A 17,177-nucleotide genomic window follows, 5' to 3' on the forward strand; every position below is an offset into this window, starting at 1 on the left:
TGCAAGCTCAGGCAAGTCATGGGGATAACGCTGACATCTCCACATCATAAAATCTAGGAACAGAGTCAATAACTTCCAAACAAGGAATTGGATAAATGCTTGAATGGGGGCAAGATTTGCAGAGCTTTGTGAGAGGGTGAAAAGCAAGAAAGAGAAATGAAAAGGAAATCGAATGGTTCATTCAAAGGGCTAGTATAGGCAGAGTGGGCTGAATAGCCAGATCCACTACCAGCGTCCGCTCGAGACAAACGGCCGTTGGGGTTTGAAATGGTGACGTGTCTCACGCACGGCCTCCCACGTGGCGCCCTGGAGGCGGGGCTGTGGCTCGGGGTGGTGCGCACGCGCGGTGTGCTCGGCCACCAGTCCGCTGACATGGCGTCGGCGGGGAGGCCGGGGTTCGGGGTGTTGCTGCTCCGGCTCTGTGCCGTTTCCTTCACCATGCTGGCTCCGGCCGATGGCCTGCTGGAGGGCCTCTACTGCGGTACCGTCTCCTGCTATGACGTGCTTGGCGTGGCCAGAGACGCCGGCAAGAGCGACATCGCCCGCGCCTACCGCCAGCTGGCCCGGCGCTACCACCCGGACCGGTACCGGCCCACTGAGGCCGGGGAGAACCCCGAGGAGCGCTTCCTGCTGATCGCCACTGCCTACGAGACTCTGAAGGTGTGGTTGCTCAATAGAGTGGATGGCAGTGTACCCCCTTTCTCCACCGGGAATAACTCACCTTGCACTTAATGTGACTGTTGGTAATCTCAGGGGGTGGGGGGGCAGCTGGGGGGGGCAACTGAGGGGGTCGGGGGGGTCAGGTGTGGGGGGGGCAACTGAGGGGGTCGGGGGGTCAGGTGTGGGGGGGGCAACTGAGGGGGTCGGGGGGGTCAGGTGTGGGGGGGGCAACTGAGGGGGTCGGGGGGGTCAGGTGTGGGGGGGGCAACTGAGGGGGTCGGGGGGTCAGGTGTGGGGGGGGCAACTGAGGGGGTCGGGGGGGTCAGGTGTGGGGGGGGCAACTGAGGGGGTCGGGGGGGTCAGGTGTCGGGGGGGCAACTGAGGGGGTGGGGGGGTCAGGTGTGGGGGGGGGCAACTGAGGGGGTCGGGGGGGTCAGGTGTGGGGGGGGGCAACTGAGGGGGTCGGGGGGGTCAGGTGTGGGGGGGGGCAACTGAGGGGGTCGGGGGGTCCAGGTGTGGGGGGGGGCAACTGAGGGGGTCGGGGGGGTCAGGTGTGGGGGGGGGCAACTGAGGGGGTCAGGGGGGGTCAGGTGTGGGGGGGCAACTGAGGGGGTCAGGTGTGGGGGGGGCAACTGAGGGGGTCGGGGGTTCAGGGATGGGGGGGCAACTGAGGGGGTCAGGGGGGTGTCAGGGGTGGGGGGGCAACTGAGGGGGTCGGGGGGGTGTCAGGGGTGGGGGGGCAACTGAGGGGGTCGGGGGGGTGTCAGGGGTGGGGGGGGCAACTGAGGGGGTCGGGGGGGTGTCAGGGGTGGGGGGGCAACTGAGGGGGTCGGGGGGGTGTCAGGGGTGGGGGGCAACTGAGAGGGTCGGGGGGGTGTCAGGGGTGGGGGGGCAACTGAGAGGGTCGGGGGGGTGTCAGGGGTGGGGGGGCAACTGAGGGGGTCGGGGTTCAGGGATGGGGGGGGCAACTGAGGGGGTCGGGGGGGTCAGGGGTGGGGGGGCAACTGAGGGGGTCGGGGGGGTGTCAGGGGTGGGGGGGCAACTGAGAGGGTCGGGGGGGTGTCAGGGGTGGGGGGCAACTGAGGGGGTCGGGGGGGTGTCAGGGGTGGGGGGCAACTGAGGGGGTCGGGGGGGTGTCAGGGGTGGGGGGCAACTGAGGGGGTCGGGGGGTGTCGGGGGTGGGGGGGCAACTGAGGGGGTCGGGGGTGGGGGGGCAACTGAGGGGGTCGGGGGTGGGGGGACAACTGAGGGGGTCGGGGGTGGGGGGGCAACTGAGGGGGTCGGGGGTGGGGGGCAACTGAGGGGGTCGGGGGGGTCAGGTGTGGGGGGGGCAACTGAGGGGGTCGGGGGGGTCAGGTGTGGGGGGGGCAGCTGAGGGGGTCGGGGGGGGGTCAGGTTTGGGTGTGGCATTTGCAGAGGGTTGATGGGTTGTCATTTGGGGTGGCAAATGCCTAGGTTCGGTGAGAAGGTGTCACGGGCAGATGGAGGCTATTGGGTGGTAGAGCTACAAGGTATCCAGTGGGTAATGGGGCTATCCAGTCAGGGGTCAGGCTAGTGTTGGAGAGTATCTATTTGGGGGAGAGGTGTTTTGAATATCTGGTGGAGCTGTTGCTGACTAGCAACACCCCCATAGCTGATTGGAGTTAGTACCCTACCGTAGCTCCCCCTCTCACACTGGGTGCTTGCTCCTGGTGCTTGTTTCTAGGAGTCAGCTACTGGCAAAAGCAAACATGCATCTCTGGTTACTGTGATAGTTAATTTTAAATCACCTAGAGTCTGTAATAACAAACTGTTCTTGTTTGCATGGAGATTGGCAACTGTCACTTTTATATAACTTGTATCCTAATTTCCCCTTCCATACTTCCTAATACAGTCTCAGCTCTCTCATCTAGGAAATATGTTAACCATGTTTCCAGAAGCAAAATTTGTTGAAATACTGTTAAAATTCTGAAATTTTAAACAGTGATGTTTTAATTATTATTGTTTGTGTTAAGCTTTTGGCAGCAATTTGGGATACACCAAAATCCCATAGATTGCAATCACCACCAGTTCACCGGTTCTGGTGATATGGACTGAGGGATAAATAGTAACGAGGCACTTGACTCCATGCTGCTTTTGAATATTGCCCCAGGGTCTGTTTTGTCCATCTGAATAGGCCAACAAGACCTCCAACAGTGTAGCTCTGCTTTGCATTGTAATGAAAGGACTACCTAGGTTGATGATGCCAGGTCTGGAGCGTGGCTTAAACTCTTAGCTTCCTCACATCACCACCCCAACTACATCAGCACAGACTGGATTCAATCTGCAGCCTTTCTAATTTTTTTGCTTCTCTTAATTATTGCATGAACACAATTATTGGTCTTTTTCTAAAATGTAGAGAATAAATCTTTTGTCTGTATAGTGCACAAGAAACAATACTTTTCACTATACTAATACATATGACAATGATAAACTCAAATAATTTTAAATTTCCAGTTTGAGAGTTGAGGGCAGACAATAGTAAATAAAAACATAGGAAAGGGCGTTCAGTATTTTGGTAGCACAGTGACACAGTGGTATGGGTGGCATGGTGGCACAGTGGTCAGCACTGTTGTGACTCCATACCAGGGACCTAGGTTCAGTCCCGGCCTCGGGTCACTGTCTGTGTGGAGTTTGCACGTTCCCCCCCGAGTGCTCCGGTTTCCTCCCACAATCCAAAGATGTGCGAGTTAGGTGGATTGGCCATGCAAAATTGACCCTTAGTGTCATGAGATTAGCAGGATAAATATGTGGGGTTACAGGAATAGAGCCTGGATGGGATTGTGGTCAGTGCAGACTTAATGGGCCGCGTAGCCTCATTCTGCATTGTGGAGGTTCTAAGATAGCCCGTGGAGCCTACTACACCATTCAATATGATCTTGGCTGAATAGACACTTAATGCCCTTTCCCCACACCACCCCCACAATCCTTTATGTTACTGTTATTCGGTAATCTATCGATCTCTATTTTTAACATACTCAGTGATTGAGCTTCCACAGTCCTTTGGGATAGAGAATTCAAAGATTCACGACCATCTGTGCAAAGAAATTTCTCCTCATCTCTGTCCAAAGTGGTTTCCCCTGTGTTTTGAAATTGTGCCCCTGGTTCCAGACTCTCTTCAACCAAGGGAACCATCTTACCTGTATTTACCCTGTCTATTCCTGTAAGTATTTTGTAGGTTTCAATGAGATCAGCTCTCATTCTTCATTCTGGATAGAGGATTGGCTGTCTAATAAGAAGCAGAGAGTTGGTATCAATGGGTGCTATTCTGGTGGTGACTAGTGGAATGCCGCAGGGATTGGTGCTGGGACCTCAACTATTTACCATTTATATAGATGATCTGGAGGAGGGGGCTGAGTGTAGGGTGACAAAATTTGTTGATGACACGAAGATGAGTGGAAAAGCAAATTGCGTGGAAGGTGTGGAAAGTCTGCAGAAAGATCTGGATAGGCTGAGCGAGTGGGCGAGGACCTGGCAGATGGAGTATAATGTTAGCAAGTGTGAGGTTATCCACTTTGGCAGGAATAATAGTAGGAGGGATCTTTATTTAAAAGGCGAAAAGCTGCAGCATGCTACGGTGCAGAGGGACCTGGGGTCCTTGTGCACGAGTCGCAAAAACCCAGTCTGCAGGTGCAGCAGGTGATCAAGAAGGCGAATGGAATGTTGACCTTTATAGCGAGGGGGATAGAATGTAAAAGTAGGGAGGTCTTGCTGCAGCTGTACAGGGTACTGGTGAGGCCACAGCTGGAGTACTGTGTGCAGTTTTGGTCGCCGCACTTGCAGAAGGATATATTGGCCTTGGAGGGGGTGCAGAGGAGGTTTGCTGGGCTGATACCGGAGATGAGGGGGTTGGACTATGAAGAGAGACTAAATAGAAGGATGAGGAGGGATCTTATAGAGACGTATAAGACAATGAAGGGGATGGATAGTAGAGAGATTCTTCCCGCTTAGAAAGGATAGCAGGACTAGAGGACACAGCCTCAAGATAGCGGGGGGGGGGGGGGGGGGGGGGGGTGGTGGGAGGGAGGATACAGTTTAGATCGGAGTTGAGGAGGAACTTCTTCACTCAAAGGGTGGTGAATCTCTGGAATTCTCTGCCCGTTGAAGTGGTGGAGGCTACCTCGCTAAATATATTTAAGTCATGGGTAGATAGGTTTTTGATAGACAGGGGAATTAAGGGTTATGGAGAGAAAGCGGGAAAGTGGAACTGATCCACTTCAGATCAGCCATGATCTTATTGAATGGTGGGGCAGGCTCGAAGGGCTAGATGGCTTATTCCTGCTCCTATTTCTTATGTTCTTATGTAAAACTCTAGAGAATACAGTCTGTTTTCCCCAATCTCCCTACATAAGACAGTCCTACCATCCCCAGAACAAGTCTGGTAAACCTTTGCATTCCCTCTATGGCAATAATATCCTTTTTATGGTAAGGGGACCAAAACTGCATGCAGTATTCCAGATGCGATCTGACTAAGCTTCTATACAATTGAACCAAGACCTCTCTACTCCTGTACTCAAATCTTCTTGCGATAAAGGCTAACATTTCATTAGCCTTTCCAATAGCTTTCTGCACCTCCCCTTCAGTGACTTATGGACAAGGACACCCAGGTCCCTTTGTGCATCTCCACTTTCTCATTTACCGTTTAGGAAATACTCTGTACATCTATTCCCAAAACCAATGTGGATTCCCTCATGTTTTCCTACATTATATTCCATCTGCCATGTCCTTGCCCATTCACTAAGCCTGTCCAAATCCTCCTATAGCCTCTTTACATCTTCCTCACAACACACATTCCCGCCTAGCTTTGTATCATCTGCAAACCAGGAAGTAGTACATTTGGGGTCCCAAATCCAAATCATTGATATATAGTGTGAATAGCTGGGTCCCCGGGTACTTACCCTTGCTATACCTCACTAACCACAACCTGCCAACACAATTTTAAAACCCCTTATTGTTTATGAAGCCTAAAGATATTCTCAAAAATAAGTGATTAAACTTGATTTTCTTGATTACTTTTTTATACATTTTCTTTATCAAACTTGCTTATCAGTACTCTCATCAGTGAGAGTCTTTAACTTTGACTTGATTGCAGTTAAAAACTCTCTGACAAGAGAAATGTGTATTCAACACTTATTTGCATTAAGTATGTTATGTTTGGGTTAGGATTATACTCTTTTATTCTTTCAAGAGATGTGGGTGTTGCTGCTGAGACCAGAATTTTCATTACCTGTCAGTACTGTTAGGAAGGGAGTTCCAGGATTGTTGAAGGCAACTTCTAGGTGCTGATGCTCCCGTGCATTTGCCGCCCTTGTCCTGTTAGGTGAATTTGATTTATTATTGTCACATGTCTTAGCATACAGTGAAAAATATTGTTTCTTACCTGCTACACAGACAAAGCATACTGTTCATAGAGAATGAAAGGAGAGAGTGCAGAATGTAGTGTAACAGTTATAGCTAAGGTGCAGAGAAAGATCAATACGGGTTGTCAAAGGAGTCTTGGCAAGTTGCTGCAGTGCATCTTGTAGATGGTGTACACTACTGCCACTGTGTGCCATCATATTTCTATAGTACTCTGACTTGAAACAGTAAGTGCAGAACCATTGTAGAAACCTGCATTTCCTCTTACAAAGGTGAGGTTTTTGGTACTGCATTCCTGTTTTATAATTAGAGAATTGTCAATAAAAATGATCAAATTTATGTTGTACAAAGCTAGACAGTATTTTTGATCAGTTTGTAATGAGCTTACAATTATGGAGCAGTCACTAACTGCTATTTGTTTTGAACCCCTGTACCTTAAAGGATGATGAAGCCAGGAAGGATTATGATTACATGCTTGACCACCCTGATGAATTCTACAGACATTACTACCATTACTACAAGAGAAGGCTGGCACCCAAAGTGGACGTCAGAATAGTTATAATTGTGACGGTTTGTGCTATATCACTCTTTCAGGTAAGGCAGCCATTTAAAAATATGTTCTTGTATCATACAGAAATGTAGCACTATTTGAACTATTGGTTGAGGGACCACTACAGAAAACTGCCAAGTAGGACCCTCTTTCAAAGAGTTTCTGTCAGACATGATGGGCAGAACGGTGACCTGCTAAGCTGCATTGCTCCAGGGACTGAAGTCTATGCTTATGGTGAGCATGGTGAGAATGATAGTTGAGCAGGTCTGTGCATTAGCAGTTGCAATATTCAGAGAAATTGCACCATACTTTGCATTAGGAAAATTGTCGTTATTTCAGCTTTTGTGACAGTTGGTCTTAATGATGTGCAATGATTATAGTACAGACTAACAGCCCAGGCGCGAGTTCAGATCCCAGTATGAATTTCAAAGTGACAAAGAATGACTAGTTGGTGACCCAGTCGGATTAGCCCATGCCTTTCAAGGAAGGGAATGTGCCACCCCTATCTGGTCTGTCCTACAGGTGATTCCAGTCCCGCATGGTGTGGTTGGCTCTAAATGCCTTCAAAATGCTCTTGCACATGGCTCAGTTGTAATGATCTACAAAGTCATAAAGAAAATGTCTGGACTGAAGACAGTGTAGAGAGGTGCATTGGAATAGCAGCCTGCAGAAACATTAAGCCCCATTGGATGAATGTTACATGAAATTTGAAAAGTCACCTTTCAAGAGGCTACAAGGTCATTCTGGATGGATTAATTAAGATTGGCTAAATCTTCAGTAAATATGTTATACCTGTATGAATGTTTGCTGTAGATTGTCACAAACAACAGTAAAATGCTGCAGAGGCCGGTTAATATTTGCACAGATCCAGAGTCTACATAAATTGATTCAGAATAGTCTGCAAGGTTTTGGAAAGTTTGCTTTTAATACGGCCATTACTAGACTGGATAAATTCCCAATTCTAAAACTGTCAATCATTTGTCCTCCTGTTCCAAGCTGAGCCCTACACCTCTCAAACAATGTGATGGGGGTTAATTCAAATCAATCACATTATTACAGAAAGAAAGATTTCTTGCAGCAAATGTGCTATTTAGGATTTTAGTTCTTTTGATGTAATTTGTTTCTGAATACTGATTTTAAGGCTTTTTGTAAAATAGCTACTGCAATTATGGCTTGCCCTGATCGTTATTGCACTTTACTATGTGTTTAAATTGTTGCAGTACTACAGCTGGTGGAGCAGTTACAGCGAGGCCATTCATTATCTCACCACTGTGCCAAAGTATAGAATCCAAGCGACAGAAATTGCCAAGCAGCAAGGGCTGCTGAATAAAACGAAAGAAAAAGGGAAAAACAGACGTTCTAAAGAAGAAATCAAAGAGGAGGAGGAGGAAATCATTAAAGGAATTATCAAAAATAACATTGACATTAAAGGGGGCTATCAGAAACCACGGTTATATGACATACTCATCTTCCAAATCATTTTGGCTCCTTATTACATTTGTAGATATGTAATCTGGTACTGCAGGTGGATTTATCGTTTTCACATAAAACGTGAAGAATATGGAGAAGAGGAGAAATTGTACATTATCCGAAAAAACATGCATATGTCACAAGGCCAGTTTGACGGTCTTGAAGATCATCAGAAAGAGATGTTTCTTGAGAGGAAGCTGTGGTTACGGGAAAACTTTGAGGTAAGCCTTGCATGGTGCAATCGAGAGCACGGTAAATTACAGTTTCAAAAAAATGTACAAAACTAAAACCCTGCTCTTTAAGAACCTTGAAGCATGTGGAAGTACTGTAATGGACATAACTCAATCTGAAATATTTGTAGTATTATGTCTGACATACCTAAACACACACAAACAAGAAATTAAATCAATGGATTATGCAAGTTGACAATTGGGCAGACATCTGGTTTTAGAAGTGTCATGTTACGAAACTGAACAGTTTTTTGTCATTGTTCATGGTTATAAATTGTTACTGGTGTAGATTTTGTGTTGGGAAAAATAGTTGGCTATGTGGATTCCCTGAAATAATTAATCTTGTGCGTGAATTCTATTCCTTATTGCCTTTCCTACACCCCTAAACTTGTTGACTCTTTTGCTGGTTTGCAGTAAGTGGGTGATGGTTACCTACTGGTTACTTGGCCCAAGTGACCATTAATGGTGACTGTTGATGGGCTGTTCATGTATCCAGGCATCATCGAGGGAATACAGATTGGCCATAACCTAAAATTCAAATTTTGGAAATATTCTGGAGATGTGCAGGTTAGGTGGATTGACCACGCTAAGTTGTCCCTTAATGTCCAAAGACGTGCGGGTTAGGTGGATTGGCCTTGCTAAATTGCTCCTCACTGTCCAAAGTTGTGCAGGTTAGGATAATTAGTGGGGGAAATGCATGGGGTTATGGGAATAGGGCGGGATATGAGCCTAGATAAGATATTCGGAATAGTTATGCGATGATTCTGAAGGTCTTGCAGCAGATGTGAAGAGAACAACCGTTCATGTTTAAGATCGATGATCTTTCACCAGAACACAGCTAAGAGGTTTCTGAGCCACGGTCTCATTGGTAGAACAACACCGAGGGGCTGAATGGGCTACCTGTGTTCCGAAGGGTTTGGCAGGGAGCGCATGTCTAAGTGTGACCTCATCCTTCACAGCCATTCCATGTACATACACTTCGAGCATGATTCATTGAATTTGGCTCCTGTGAGAACTATTTTCACCCCCTTGTAACCTAAACTGTGCAGAGTGGGCAGTTATAATGCTGATTGACCATTAGTTAACCTGAGCATGAACCAAAGATGAACTGTGGCACACCTTACACACTGATCAGCTCATTAAGCTGAAGCATACCACAGTATTTAGTGACTTTTTTTTTAATTTTAGGTTTATAAGACGGAACAAGAGGAAGAACTCAAAAAGAAAGTAGCTTCAGATCCGCGATGGAAACGGTATCGACGTTGGATGAAAAATGAGGGGCCGGGAAGGCTAACCTTCATAGATGACTAAATACCTCTGCCTTATACACTGTTTACAGCAAATGTCTTTTTATACAAAAGAACCTATTTTGATAATGGAATATAAATATTATTGATCTAGTAACTCAGGATTCAGTTTATACAAAATATTTGCAGCCCTTATTACCATTTAGATTCAGCACCCCTGCCCCCCCCCCCCCCCCAAAATTCACTCCCAAATATTATCGGAAATGTCTACTCATTTAGTGGAGCCCTGACTACATTATCTCCATTATTCAAATTATATTTTTTGAACTGGAAGGACTAAAGTTGACAAATTTTTACAATTTTGGTTGCTTGTTCATTTTGTACATAAATATATTAATATATAGGTGAGATGGAGATTGCATTGACAAAGGTTAGTCTACTGTAGCGTTTGTGGTTGTAAATTAAAATGTCATAGAAATAAAAGTCAAAATGTGAGAGTTGACCATATAATGGTTATTTAGCTTTCTAGATGGAATTTTAAATCTTGACTGTTTCAGACCAAATGGCAGCAACTTGTGGGGGTGCCTGCAAGTTAGAGCTAATACTTTATTTATATATATATATATAAATTAGATCAAATCTACAGCCGCATGCAAGACGTTTGTGAATGCAGGTGCTGGTTACATTTTGTATTAATCGTATTTATTCCTTGCATCCCCCTTTGTACATCCTTCACCACAGGATGAAATAATCTTTACCATTATTAGTTCTCTTAAAAAAAACTGATTTGTTTCACAAGTCTCATTTTTCATAGCTGATTGGCCAAGTACTAAAGATTGGTATATTACTCTTGGGGCATCTTGATTCTCTTAACATGTCCTCTTACAGACTTGATAATGGTTCTGTAATAACATCCACCATATTAGCCAACCTGCTGATACTGTCTACTCGTAAGATCAAGCAAATTTGAGAGGGAGCTATTGAAATAACCACTTAATTGTGTCCTTTAGGTCTCTTCCCAACTTTTGCAGTGTTTTAAAATGGATCTTCATTTTATTATCATTTATGTCTCAATTTGGCCTTTTTAAAAATGTATTTAGCATTGCTTTAGATTAAATATATTAATCCTGACATTAATATGGAGCAACGTACCTTAGTGCCAAGTAGCTGCCACTGTAAAAAAAAAAATGGACAAAAGTCCAAGCATAGCTGATCTCCATGAAGCACAGGCAGGATTGATCATGTTATACTGAGTTAGTACCTCAAGTTCAGTGTGCAATGACAGATATTGAAAACTAGCATAGCCAATCCCTGGTAACCACAGCCTAGTTTGCTGGAAAATGTTAATTGAAAAGTACAGTTCTGCGGATACTGCAAATCTGAAATAAAAACTGAAAACACTGGAAATACTCCAGATCAGGCATACTGCCTGTCCTGCTAGGTATTTCCAGCATTTATGCAGGAAAACGTTGATGGTTTTATTCTAATACAGTGAGTAGGCTGTTATTATGTATGCCAGCTGAATGCTTGGGCCAGAATCATTATTGCACACTTACATATTTTACATATTAGTATTAGACTATATTGAAGTGGATAATAAAATAGAATTTTATTCAAGATATCCACCTTCCTTAACTGTCCAGCTGAATCTCTTAAACGAGCACAAACGTTTCTCCAGTTGTAAGTAACTTGTTGAAATATTTGTCATTATTATGGCTTTACACTGACATGCTAAAACAAAGTCACCTCCTCATTTCTTAACTGAGGAATAATGTGCAAAAAATATGAAAGCATGCATCAATAAGTTAAAGCACAATTCAGGTTGTCATAACTGCACTTTGAAATGCCATTGCCAGTTCATCCACTGTATTTAGGCAAACCCTTTGAGAGTGCTAATAATTCCTATTTGGCAGCAGACAATAGTACCCTGAAAGATGGCTAACTTGTTATATCAATAATTTTGACAATACCCAATTGGGGAGATGGTGCTTGCATTAACTGTTGGGTGAATGCAATTTTGTCTCAACAAACAAGTGTCACTTAAAGTGACTTTCTTTTCATTTGTAAACTGTAACTAGGATTTTTTTGGATGTAGAGCACACTAAATATCACATTACAGCTCACATAGTGAGAATAAAGTTCTCAAGCAGTTGACTACCAAGACTCTGGGATTCGTTGCAATAGTGTACAATTTCCATAACACCGTTGGCTTAGGAAAGAGAACATTAGATAGGGTATCTGTTCCTGATTACTGTTCATCTACTTGCTTTGGTAAGCATTTAAAAATTCTTTCATGGGACATGGGTGGCGCTGGCTGGGCCAGTGCGCCATGTGAATAGTGAGCGAGGACAAAATGAGTCTGAATTGTGCGCTCTTCCCTGGACACATCCCCAAATACCATAGGTTGTGTTGATCTTGTCATGGTTTTACAAGGGAACAGTGACCCCTTGGGCAATAAGTATGAAATTCTGGTTGATATCTATCCCTCAATTATCGGTGTATATATTTAAAAAAAACCCAAAATCCAGTTGTGATGTCATTGCTGTCTGAGAGCTTGTATGCAAATTAGTTGCTGCATCCCCTACTTTGCAACAGTGAGTACACTTCAATTCACTGCCTGCAGATCACCTTGGGCATGTTGAGATGAATGGCCCTATGGAAATGCAACTTCATCCTAACTCTACCTCTGCAAGAAACCAATGCCTTAAAGAGGAAAAAAAAATTGGTAAAAGAAACCTGATAGAGTAGTATGGGTAAGACTTTGGAGGTTGTAAAATTGTGTTTGAACAAATATTCAGCAAGTACGAAAGTTTGCATTCTGAGGGTGTGTACCCTTGAAGTGCTGCTTGTTGGACTTTTAAATGTATTTTTCCTTAAATTTTGTTGGACTTCATTGCTGCTGATGAGTTTTTATCAAGCATTCTTTAACATTTGTTTTATGCTAATCAGGATTGAAATGTCAGCCTGAGAATAAATTGAGTACGAATAGAATATGCTTTTAAAACTTAAAACAGGAAAAGAAGTGAATTATTTTGAATGTTTGAATAATATGTTCAGTGCAGCAGGAAAATGGTTCAATACTGATTGTCAAAATGAAATGACCACACTATTCAAATGAAAGTTTTTTTTTCCCTGATGACCAATAAACAGACCTTTGGACATATAACTTGATTTGAGTGCTACTGGGTGTGAACTTAGAGTAGAACAGTACCTGAGCCATCTATTATTGCAGGATTGTGTGTACTATGGTGTCACAGAATGTCACTTTGTAGAAACTACAGTGTGATTTGGGGTGCACAATCACTTAGTGCAGCAGCACAGAATCTCTGGAATTATTCCATAAAGACAGACCTGATCTATTCTGCAGGGATTTACTTCCAGTTGCTTTCAAAGAAAGTTTAAAATGTTCTAATTGAGCCAAGTGGCAGTTCAAGTGCTACTTGTTTTATTCTAAATGGGCTCAGTGAATGCCCCGGGTTATAAATGTCTTTATATTATGGGCAGAACAGTGGCACAGTGGTTAGCACTGCTGCCTCTCAGCTCAGCAACCTGGGTTTAGTTCCAGCCTTGGTTCACTCTGAGTATAGTTTGCATGTTCTCCCTGTGTCTGTGTGGGTTTTCTCTCCGTGCTCTGGTTTCCTCACACCCTCCAAAGATATGTGGGTTAGGTGGATTGGCCATAATAAATTCTCCCTCAGGATCCAAAAGTGTGTAGATTATGTGGATTAGCCATGGTAAATGCACAAGGAGAGGATGGGGTGGGCTTGGGTAGGATGCTCTTTCGAGAGTCGATGCAGAGTAGATGGGCCAATTGGCCTCCTTCTGCACTGTCGGAATCCTATGGTTCCATGCTGTAACAACATTTATTGAGAGCGCCGCATCTTTACTTGAGATAAATGGTTAAAGTAATTTCAGATATCTAAAAGCCCTTAATATTTGCATTACTCTCGATTATTTCATATTTGGAGCTGCCATTTTATGACAGAAAATTATTACCGCCCTATATAATTGTCGTTCCAGCACAGTCCTTTAATAGAAGGATTCCTCTGGAAATCAGAAAATAACACTTTCACTTCATTTTATTAGGAATAATGAAAGCTGACTCCATTCGCTAATGAAAATCTTTCAAAGCACATTCACTAATCTAATCTTGTGTAACATGGATTGCTATAATCGTCTATAATTCTGCTGCCTCTGCACTCACTATTCCAACATTGCTGGCTAGCGTCCCATTTCCCCACTATAAACTTGAAGTAATTCAAAACTGAGCAATACATATCCTTACTTGCACTTGAACTCTTGTCTTAACCGATGGAATGGGTATGTTTAAGAACTCGTACACATCTCTTGTTTTTAGAATCATAAAATCCCCACAGTGCAGAAGGAGGCCATTCAGCCCATCGAGTCTGCACCAACAATCCCACCCACGCCCGATCGCTATAACCCCACATATTTGCGTTGTTAATCTCTCTAACCTACACGTCCTGAGACACTAAGGGTCAATTTAGCATAGCCAATCAACCTAACCCGCACATCTCTGTGCTGTGGAAGGAAACTGGAACGGAGGAAGTCCATGCAGACACAGGGAGAACGTGCAAACTCCACACACACTGACCCAAGCCGGCAATTGAATCCAGGTCCCTGGAGCTGTGAGGCAGTAGTGCTAATCACTGTAGCACCATGCTGTCCCGAATAGTTTTTAAACTATTCTTGATCAGACTTGTCACAAGATTGGCATTTTATTTATGCTTTGAGTATGGGATCTTCAATCAGGGTCACTTATAATGCATTTCTAATTATGTTTTGATTGATTTATTATTGTCACATATCGGGATACAGTGAAAAGTGTTGTTTAGCTATACAGACAAAGTATACCATTCACAGAGTTACATGGGGGAGAAGAAAAAGAGAGGGTGCATAATGTAGTACTTAAGTCATAGCTAGGCTGTAGACAAAGATCAATTTAATATTCAGATCTGGCAGCTGGGAAGAAGCTGTTATTGACTCAGTCAGTACGTGGCCTCAGACTTTTATATCTTTTTCTGATGGAAGAAGGTGAAAGAGAGAATGTCCGGGATATGTGACTGAGGAGAGAGAATAAATTAAAGAATTAAAGTAACTGCTCACTAGTACATCAATTGATTATCTACTCAGAATTTGGGGCATGGGTGAATTTTTGAATACTCACCTGCAATCTGAACTGGGTAACGATAGTTTACAAGTCAATACTTGGTGGACATCAGTATCGTCACACCAGAATTTAAAAGAAATTTAAAGCCATATAAAATCTCGCAAGCTATCTGCCTTCAAGAATTAAAACCAGCTAAAAAGCAAGAATTGGACAGTACAGATTTCGCTGCTAATGTCAGTTGTGAAAAAGCCCTGCCTGAACATATTGGTTCCCACACAATTTCTTAATCCTAATGTTTAAGGAGGCCAAATTGCTATTTAATAGTTTCCTTTGCTATTCAGTTGGGTAAATGTCCAGTAATCAGTCAACTGGACAATGACATGGCATTGCAAGCTTAAAAAAAAATCTACTTTTGGTAGAACAATGTTTTTGCCACGTGTACTGTCTTCTGAAAACTTTGAAATAAAGGAATACTTCTGAGCATGTTTGAAATTGTTTACCTTGAAGATGTTCTTCCGTTCTGTGGACTGAATATTTTACTGAGTGAAGGGCAAATCATATAGTTCATAAAATCCAGATTCAAAAAGAGAGATGAGCTAAATCCGTGAATGAAAGTTAGTGGCAAAAACCTGAGTCTGTGGGAGACGATGGCCTATGGTATTTATCACTCTATTAATTCAGCTAATGCTCTGGAGACCCAAATTCCTGATGGAATTTGAATTCAATAAGAAAAATCAGGAAATAAGAATCTACTGACGACCATTAAATCATTGTTGGAAAAACCCATCTGGTTCACTAATGTCTTTTCAGGAAAGAAATCTGCCATCTTTACCTGGTCTGGCCTATATATAACTCCAAAGCCACAGCAATGTGGTTGACTCTCAACTGCCCTCTGAACAAGGCCAACTAGGAATGGGCAATAAATGCTGGCCCCAGCCAGCCATGTTCATGTCCCACAAATGAATAAAAAAAATACAGGATACCCTGAGATATGGAGTCCATAGCTCTGTGGGTTTGTGACAGAATATGACATCAAATGTTGTAAAAGGGAAGCTAATGATGTCTGCCATTAGTTAGACTGCTAGCAAGTCTTAGGAAAACGATAATGTTATATCAACGTACAATTTAGGAGCGAGCCTCTTCTGCCATTTAGTAAGATCATCTAATTGTGGCCTCAATTCTTCTTTCACTCTCTACCCATGTCAATAAAAAATCTTATCTAATTCAGCCTTAAACATATTCAATGACCCAACCTCCTTCGTTTCATTGGGAAGAGAATTCCACTGACCTTCAGGGGAAAAAATCTTGTCTTAAATGGGAAACCCTTTTATTTTTAAATTGTGACCCTTCTAGTGTCTCACAAGAATTAACTTCCTTTTGGCATCTACCCTGTCAAGTGACCTTGTGTTTCAATCCAATGGATAAAGACCCAACCTTTCCTCATAGGATAATCCTCACCCCAGGGAGAGTCAAGTGAACCTCTGAACTTCTGATGTAATGGGCGGCACAGTGGTTAGCATTACTGCATCAGAGCGCTATGAAGCTTGGTTCAATTCCCAGCTTGGGTCACTGTCTGTGGAATCCACATGTCCTCCTCGTGAGCACGTGGGTTTCCTCCGGGTGCTCCAGTTTCCTCCGAGTGTCCAAAAGATATGCTGGTTAGGTGCATTGGTCATGCTAAATTCTCCCTCAGTGTACCCAAACAGGCACCGGAGTGTGGCTACTGGGGGATTTTTACAGTAACTTCATTGCAGTGTTAATGTAAGCCTACAAATAAATAAACTTTAATTAAACTCTGTGCATACTAGTCCAGGTCTGGTGTGACTAAGACCCTAAACTGCAGTGACACTTCCCCATTTTTATTCTCTCATCCGTAATATTTTATTTGCCTTCCTAAGAACTTGCTGTACCTGGAACACCCACATTCCTCAGAGTTCTGCTTTCTTTGGTTAAATAATATACAGCTATAATGTCTTAAATTCGTCTGTATGAAAACCGTTGAGGTCTGAAAAAAACTTGAGTATTAAGCTGGCGTGCATGAATTTTAAATGATTAGTAAAATAATTTACTGGCTAGGTGCTGTTTTGGCATGGTGATGTGCCAATTTGTTATTTGACCCAAAATTAAAACAAAATACTGTGGATGCTGGAATTCTGAAATAAAAACGGAAAATGCTGGAAAAACTCAGCAACATCCATGGAGAGAGAAACACAGTTAACGTTTTAAATCTGTACCCACTCTGGTTGGGAATTTCTGGTCACGCCCACCCAGAGAATGAAAATTCCTGTGAGGTTAATGGACTTTTAAATGGTAGCACGGGCTTTCGGAATGCTGTCCCTTCGTCAGGTGAGTGGAGGCTTGGGTTCACAAGCAGGGCATATTTAGACACAGACTCAATTTACAAGATGATGGTTGGAATGCGAGTCTTAACAAATAATCAATTCTTTACAGGTACAGACAATGGGAGTGGAGGGAGGGTTAAGCGCAGGTTAAAGAGGTCTTTAAAAAACTGG

The 17,177-nt window shown here is 43.7% G+C and overlaps 2 protein-coding genes across 2 annotated transcripts in view; one reads left to right on the forward strand and one right to left on the reverse strand.

Annotated features, from left to right (window-relative positions):
- Positions 1-354: 354 nt before the first annotated feature.
- On the forward strand, positions 355-9,764 carry dnajc25 (DnaJ (Hsp40) homolog, subfamily C, member 25). The gene is made up of 4 exons (XM_080188424.1): positions 355-660; positions 6,478-6,630; positions 7,807-8,277; positions 9,475-9,764. The coding sequence occupies exons 1-4, from the start codon at positions 373-375 to the stop codon at positions 9,595-9,597; spliced, it is 1,035 nt and encodes a 344-aa protein (XP_080044550.1). The 5' UTR covers positions 355-372; the 3' UTR covers positions 9,598-9,764.
- A 1,952-nt stretch (positions 9,765-11,716) lies between these two features.
- The window catches only part of LOC145342882 (uncharacterized), a 43,162-nt gene continuing 37,701 nt past the window's right edge, over positions 11,717-17,177 (reverse strand). The window contains exon 3 of the mRNA XM_080188423.1: positions 11,717-14,617. The gene's annotated coding sequence lies outside the window, so the exon portion shown is untranslated. The remainder of the gene's footprint in view (positions 14,618-17,177) is intronic.

The sequence above is a fragment of the Carcharhinus amblyrhynchos genome, chromosome 5 (assembly GCF_965287045.1).
Source record: "Carcharhinus amblyrhynchos chromosome 5, sCarAmb.v2.hapA, whole genome shotgun sequence".
Taxonomy (NCBI): domain Eukaryota; kingdom Metazoa; phylum Chordata; class Chondrichthyes; order Carcharhiniformes; family Carcharhinidae; genus Carcharhinus; species Carcharhinus amblyrhynchos.

Bases quoted from the DNA above. Each gene is read 5' to 3' on its own strand.
- dnajc25 (XM_080188424.1), top strand. From the start codon at position 373: ATGGCGTCGGCGGGGAGGCCGGGGTTCGGGGTGTTGCTGCTCCGGCTC. The intron at 6,631-7,806 runs GTAAGGCAGCCA...AAATTGTTGCAG, and splicing joins GTGCTATATCACTCTTTCAG to TACTACAGCTGGTGGAGCAG. The intron at 8,278-9,474 runs GTAAGCCTTGCA...TTTTAATTTTAG, and splicing joins GGTTACGGGAAAACTTTGAG to GTTTATAAGACGGAACAAGA.